This window comes from Furipterus horrens, unplaced genomic scaffold, assembly GCF_987537825.1.
Source record: "Furipterus horrens unplaced genomic scaffold, mFurHor1.1.pri manual_scaffold_10, whole genome shotgun sequence".
Taxonomy (NCBI): Eukaryota; Metazoa; Chordata; class Mammalia; order Chiroptera; family Furipteridae; genus Furipterus; species Furipterus horrens.
The window spans coordinates 6364365-6371766 of NW_028327180.1; the positions used below are offsets into that span (position 1 = coordinate 6364365).

Genomic DNA, 7402 nt, shown 5'->3' on the forward strand with positions numbered 1-7402 from the left:
TGGTTCTCCTGTCGACTAGTTTTTTTTTTTTTTTTGTGGGGAGGAGACCGTGCACATCAGGCTCACTGCACCTTGGCCAGGAGCAGAAGAGCAGATTGCCATGAAGTTCAAGGCACCCTGGAGCTGTGCCGAGAAAACACTCTCTCACAACAGCCAGCCAGATGTAAAGTGGTTCTGGGAAGAGTGCTTTGGGAGCTAACAAATGCCGTTTCAGGAGCCGCGAATGCTGCTGAGAGCTGAGGACGAGGGGCACCGCCTAACAACGTCTGCGGGGGCCGAGTGAGAGGGCACCAGATCTGTGTGCACAGCGCCGTCCGAAAGTGCAACGTCTTTTCCTCCAGATGAGTGTACACGGGGAAACGGGGGTCTCGGGGGGGGGGGGGGGGAGAGGCTGGCTCCCCGTGCAAAGGCAAGGTGAATAAAGGGAGAAGAGTTTCGAAGAGAACATCTTGCCTGTTCTGGAAATGTGCTCAGGTTGTTACCATTTCGAGTCCAAGAACATTTTTCCCATGATACCTATTGAGCTTTTTTAGCCAGTTGTTGCAAACCAGATCATTGGACAGCTTTATGTTTGATAGTCTTTAAACCAATGTCTCAATATTGGCAGTAGGTGTGTTAACTTGGAGACACAAGGAGAATCTCAGGAGCATTTATTAATAGTCTTCCTGTATACCAGGGAGATACCCAAATGGAATATGAGCATCCTGTTGGAAAGCTTTCATGGCTGTTAAGACTGCTCCCAGATTTATTTGAAATGGCAAAGGGCAACACCCCTGTTTCGGGTGTCCCGCCGAAGCCCAGTGCAGCAAATCTCATGCTCTCCCTCAGCAGGCTTGCTCTCCTTCCTACCCTCTCATCAGCAGAAATTTGCAAATTACCTGCAGTTTCAAGAGAAGTTTTTAAAAAAATTCCATTGTTTCACAGCCCTGTGAGGAAGATAGGACCAGGATTACAATCCCCTTCTCAGAAGAGGCTGCAGGCCATTGGTGGCCATGCAGCTCACCGGTGACCGACCTGGGACTTCAACAAAGTATCCTCATATTGAAAGCAGGTCCCTCCATGAGAGCACATGGCCACACACGCAAGTGTAGAAGAGGAGTGTTGTAAGGAAGAGGCGGACTGTTTTTGGCCAGTCTGTTTCATAAGACTCCTGGGAAGACTTTGAAATCAAAGCCTAGTCTACTGGTGATCAATTCCTGCCAATCGACCACACCTTTCTGAAGTTCCTGCAGCTTTTTTTGCGGGGTGGGAGGTATGTGTTTTCTCATTCCACTTACCTCTAATTTAAAGAAATTGCCTGTTCAATATACAGTGCTTTTCATAATCATGCAAAGTCTGTATGACAAGCTCCCTGTGCAAAAAGATGTCGAGCTGCCTCACTGGGCTGCACAGACTCTGGTCCTGCCTTGTCACGGATCGCACCATCTTAGCTCTACTCTGCGTTCCTCCGCTCTCCTAAGCATCTCACAGACTGTGCTGTGTGAATGACCCGTTCTCCCCACGAAGGTGGCGAGCATGCTGTGCTGGCAGTGCCATGCAATGGGTTTCCAGGAGGGACGCTCTCCATTTCCCGTGCACCTGCTACATTCCAGATAGACACCTACAGCAAGCGCTTCGTGAAAGCAGGATGGGACTCAGACGCTAAGAGGTCGCGGTGTTCCATTGTGTGTTTTTGCAAGCTTATTTCTGAAGGTTAACATACAGGATTTTGCTGCTTTACATAAATAGCCGTTAAAATGACTTGACTTTCTTATGTAGCACGCCGTGTTTTCTCTGATGAAAGTGAGCAATTATTTCGTCACGCCTTTCCATGAAGTCTGTGCTTCTCCCCGGGGCACGTTCCTTCCTTCATTTCCCATGTAATTCAAACTTTCATTTTGGCAATCTTCAAGGTCAGAAGGAGTTGGGACTCAGATAAACATCATTTAAGTATAGTCAGTCATGGGCCATTCGCTGGAATAGGTTTTATTTCTCTCTGTATTATTTGACTCACTATCAACGGTGCAATTTCTTCTCTGTGTTCTTTTCTTTAATTCAGTGTATTCTCAGCGTTGCATGGTATGTTAATTTGAAATATGGGTTCCACCGGGTCTGGTAAGAATACAGAAGTTAAGGGTGAACGAATTTTGTTTCTCAGGCCCATGAGTCAGAGCAGCCTCGCCAAGATGTGCTCAGGAGAACATTAACCCTGTGGTGTGAAGAGGGGGGCGGGTGGGCAGGGGGAGCACCCCTGAGAAGTACTGCATGCCTTTGGATTTGTAAGGAACACGGTAACACATTAATGGCTGTGAGAATTCCTACAATAGATAATTTTAACTTTCTTTATACAATATTTCTCAAATTTATTTTATTCCATCACAAGAATTTCATTGAGATTCTATTATAGGCCAAGAGTTTGTGAAGGACAAAGTATGTAAAAACCCTTGGGCCCATGGAGCTCACATTCCAGTGGGGGATGTAAACAGTGGGTCAAATGGTGCTGAGTGCTATCGCGATGAGACAGGAAAAAGAAATAGGGTGAAGGAGCTGGTGTAGCGACGGAGAAGTTGGGTGATGGTTTGTCCGCAGAGCCTGCATTATACGTGAGTAACAATGATTAGGGCCCCCGGAACTGGAACTTTCTACAGAAAACAATCTGGGAACCACTGAGCTGGACCCTCAGTCAGGAACCTTGGGCAGTTCATGTTCAATATCCATGTTTTGGGTTTCTTTACAGAAGATGATTTATTTGGAAAGTACCCTACATCCCAAATGTATTTTCTGAATTTGACTAATAGTAAGTATGATATGTGAACTGGTGCCTGTATAGTACTTAAAAGTTTTAAAACTAGTTTTGCCCTTAAAAGGGAATGAAATTGATAACCAAAAATCAGATTAAAAATCACTAGATGTCGGTGCATTCACTGGGTAACACAGATGATCTTAAGTCGTTTTAGCAGGCTTGGTGACCTAGATAATTTATTGCATAAAGAGATACTAACAAATACTTTTCCAATTTATTAAAATATAACTGCTTAACTTTCAGAAGCAGTTCCTAGATGATAAAGACAAATATAAATAATATAAATATAATTTGGAACAAGATTAAAAGAAACATAAGAATGTAGCCTTATACCTATTAATCAAGCTAAAGAGTTCACAAAACACATTTGTGGCATTTCCTCAATGTTATTTAATATGTTTAAGAAATCTCTACTGAGCAACAATTTGTCAAGTATGCAACTAAGCTCCAAATGAGAAAAATTAATAAGCTGATGTCCCTCAGACAAGGGTAGTTAGCGATGTAATGTGGGAAGGTCAGTACATTTTAGAGAGACACGTGATGCCGAGGGAGGGGAGATGAGGGCGTGGAAGAGTGACAATTCCAACCTTTCAGACAATTCAGTGGCATTAGGGAGGACTGAACTGCGGGGACGAGACAGGGGACATAATGGCTTAGTTATTCTACAACAGTTCAGGTCAGAGGGAGAGAGATCAGCAAATATTTACACTGACTTACTTCCCAGAGAAAAGAGAAGCCATCAGAAGAAACTCTTGTAGTTTCTACTATCAAATCTGCAAAACCATCTGTGTATTGACTGCTGTTTTCCTCTTTGCTCTCCTTTCACTCTGACACAGGGAGCTCTTTTCTCTACGTAAGGACGGCTAATGTGTGTTCGTGTTCTCTCACGCTCCTACCCGCCATCGTGGCAAGGGCCTTGCAGCACTGAGTATCCTGAGTCTTCACGTGTCCCCCTTTCTTAAGTTCCTTCCATAGGCTGCACTGTCACCAATCCTACAAAAGAACTAACCAACCCAGCAACCACTGACCAGTGAACGTCAGCGTTCTCATAAAACTTGAAGACTGTCACTCTAACAAAATTGATTACACTTGCCACTCACTCACTCCTCAACTGACAGCAATCTGCCTCTGTCCACGGTGCTGTCACCATGGTTACTGAAGACCTTCCTGTCCCCAGATTCAATGGGCACTTTCATCTTGACTTTGTTTTGATGGTTTCCTAGCATTTGTCACTGTTGAACATTTATTGCTATTGGAAACATCCTCTTTCCACAATACCACATTTTTTTAGTTTGTCTCTCTACCTATTACCCCTACTTGTCAGACATGTCATTGCCTTCTCTTGCTCTCAGGTTTGATTGGATCCAGGTCTCCCCTGGTCTCCTTCTCTGCTCTTACCACAGGTAATGCTGAGCTACTTTCATGGTTAGCTATTTTTTATGTGTATGCCAAAGACTCTGAAGGCTTAGCTCCCAGTCGAGTTCTCCTGTATTTTCCTAGCACCTTCAAATCTAATATATTAAAAATTAAGGGCGGGGCGGGGCGAGGGAAGAGGCGGCGCGGGGAGGGGTGCGGGGCTGTGACGCCAAACTCGCGAAGGTTCCAGAGGCGCCGCGCGAGGTGGGCGGGCCGCGGTGTCACGCAGGGGGCGCTGTGCGCGCGGGCTGCAGGCGCTGCCATCCGTGCGGGTCCTGCGCAGCGAGCGGGCGCGTCCTTTCCCCTTCCCGCCCCTGCCGCGCTGCATCTCGCGCCGTCCCCGGCCCGACCATGGCTTCAGCGGTGGAGGAGCTACAGAAAGATCTAGAAGAGGTCAAGGTGCTGCTGGAAAAGGCCACGAGAAAGAGAGTACGTGATGCTCTTACAGCTGAAAAATCCAAGGTTGAGACAGAAATCAAGAACAAGATGCAGCAGAAATCACAGAGGAAAGCGGACCCTCTTGACAATGAGAAGCCAGCTGCCCTGGTTGCTCCCATCACAACGGGCTACACAGTGAAAATCAGTAATTACGGATGGGATCAGTCAGATAAGTTTGTGAAAATCTACATCACCTTAACTGGAGTCCATCAGGTCCCCACTGAGAACGTGCAGGTCCATTTCACAGAGAGGTCATTTGATCTTTTGGTAAAGAATCTAAATGGGAAGAATTACTCCATGATTGTGAACAATCTCTTGAAACCCATCTCTGTGGAAGGCAGTTCAAAAAAAGTCAAGACAGACACAGTGATTATCTTATGTAGGAAGAAAGCGGAAAACACGCGGTGGGACTACCTGACTCAGGTGGAGAAAGAGTGCAAAGACAAAGAAAAGCCTTCCTATGACGCTGAGACAGATCCTAGTGAGGGACTAATGAATGTTCTAAAGAAAATTTATGAAGATGGAGATGATGATATGAAGCGAACCATTAATAAAGCCTGGGTACAGTCAAGAGAGAAGCAGGCCAAAGGAGACAGCGAATTTTGAGACTGGAAAGCCCTTCTGGGAACTAGCATGTGGAAATATCGATGTTTTCAATAAGGACATGTTGGTGAGCTGCCCAGATAACGTGACAGAGCCTTATTCTAAGCAAAGGCAGTGAATTCTCCTACTGGAGGGTTTATTTAAATAAAATGTGTTTATTATACACTTCCTCGAAAGATGGTCCCTTAGTAAACTGGTCGTTTTGTTCTGGAAAGGGTAATACTGCATTCTCACGTGAAATGTAAGGAAGCAAGTCTTGCCTAGTGAATACGCCATATTGTGTTTTTGTTCAGCTGAGAGGTAGGAAAAAGTTATTGCTTAAGTTCCTGGCATCATTTCTCACCCATGTAAGAATAAGTAAAAAAATAAAACCTGGATTTTTGCATAAAAAAAAAAAAAAAAAAAAAAAATTAACATCATTTTTCTCTTAATTCTTCTTTGCCAATGTATTCCAACTTTTCTCTTGCTTGAACTGAACTGGAAAGTTTGGCAATTGCTTTTTTCTTCTTCTGTGACTGCATCCAATAAGTTCATATACACCTAAACTTATTTACTGAGTGCCTACTATGTGCCCAAGGCTCAGGATATGGTAGTTACGAAAACATGCAGACCCTTGACTTCTGAGCACTTCCAGTTGAGTCGAAGGAGTAGACAACAAATAAGCAATAAGGCATAGATAACAAGCTGTGATACATATTTTCAAAGGTCAGCTGTAAATAAAAGTATTGCGGGTCTAGCATTAAGCATGGTATTCAGGAAAGTGATATTTGAACTGGGACCTCAAGACTGGTAATAAATCAGTTAGGTGAAAATTGGGGAGACAGTGTTTCAGGCAGAGAGAAACACATGCCATGAAGGCATTGAGGTGGGAAAGAGTTTGCGGGAAGGCCAGTGTTATACCTGAAATGCGTTTCTCTGAGTGTTTAATATGGCTAATAGAGCTCTTCAGGATTGTGCCCCTGACTCCTCCTGACCTCACCTCTCACTCTGGCACCTTGCTCTTTTTGTTTGTGTTGCCTGGACTTCCTTCACTTCCCCCAAGACAAGAAGTTTTCTCTGAGTTGGAACACAGGCTCTCCCTATGTGGCCCAGAATGACCTCACGGCACTTTCTCCTTCACCCTGCTGGTTCCAACTGACTCATTCATTCCTCAGGCCTTCTCAAGGGGCTCTTCCTGGTGGCAGCTCCACCCCCACCTCCTGGCAAGGATGGCTCCGCATCTGCCCCTGTGCTCTTCTTTCCTGACCGGCTTTGCTCTGGCTCAGTGCCAATTTTCCATGCTCCATGACAGCCTGGAAGAGGACAGGGACCCTGTCTGTATGTCTTCGCTCGTTACCTTCAGTGCCTAGTGCATTTCTGTCCAACGGTAAGTCTTCAATAAAAATGTGTTGCGTGAATGAGTGAAATGAATGCGTGACTGGATATGGAACGAGAGGCAGACATCAGGGTCTTAGCCAAATTCCCAACTCCCTGTGATTACCTGCAGGTGCTACCCACATTGATGGGCAGGTTTACGTGGGAATGATATTGGAATCAGTTTGAGACATTTTGATTTAGGGTTAGGAGTCACAATGTTTATCTGTAATACTCTCATTAAAGAAAGCAAAACAAAGCAAAACAAAACAAACCCCTGACTCCTAAATCTTTCCTCACCCTATCTCATTTCTACTGCTCTTCTTGTGGAAAAACTGCTCAAAATTGATGTCTATACTTTTCTCCACTTCTTTGTGTTCCATTAACCCATTTCAGTGAGGCTTTGGTCACTGCCACTCTGCAGGACCCGATCCTGTCAATGTCTTGAATAACCTGCTGCTCCAGATCCGATGGCCACTCATCATACTGAGAGGCATTGGCACGGTGCATCCTTTCTGGAAGCGCTTTTGTCTTTGACTTTTGTCTTAATTTTCCTCACACCTCACTGCTCTTCACTTTTTTTGCCGAATACACCTCCATATCCCAAACATCAAATATCGGGGGACCCTCAACTCTTCCCTATATCTCTATGTTCTTATCTAATCTCAGGGCTTTATAGAACATCTATGCCCTGGTGAGTCACAATTTCCCATGTGTGGCCCCGATCTCAGTCTTGAACCCCAGACTCACGCATTCAACTTTCAACTTGACATTTGCACTGAGATGCTCGTCAGACATCTCAATGATAAC

General features: G+C 45.0%; 1 protein-coding gene across 1 annotated transcript; it reads left to right on the top strand.

Moving 5' to 3' along the window:
- The first annotated feature begins 4543 nt into the window (after nt 1-4543).
- LOC149999213 (calcyclin-binding protein) lies at nt 4544-5404 on the top strand. The gene has a single exon (XM_090288560.1). The coding sequence runs from the start codon at nt 4550-4552 to the stop codon at nt 5240-5242; it is 693 nt and encodes a 230-aa protein (XP_090144686.1). The 5' UTR covers nt 4544-4549; the 3' UTR covers nt 5243-5404.
- Nucleotides 5405-7402: the final 1998 nt, after the last annotated feature.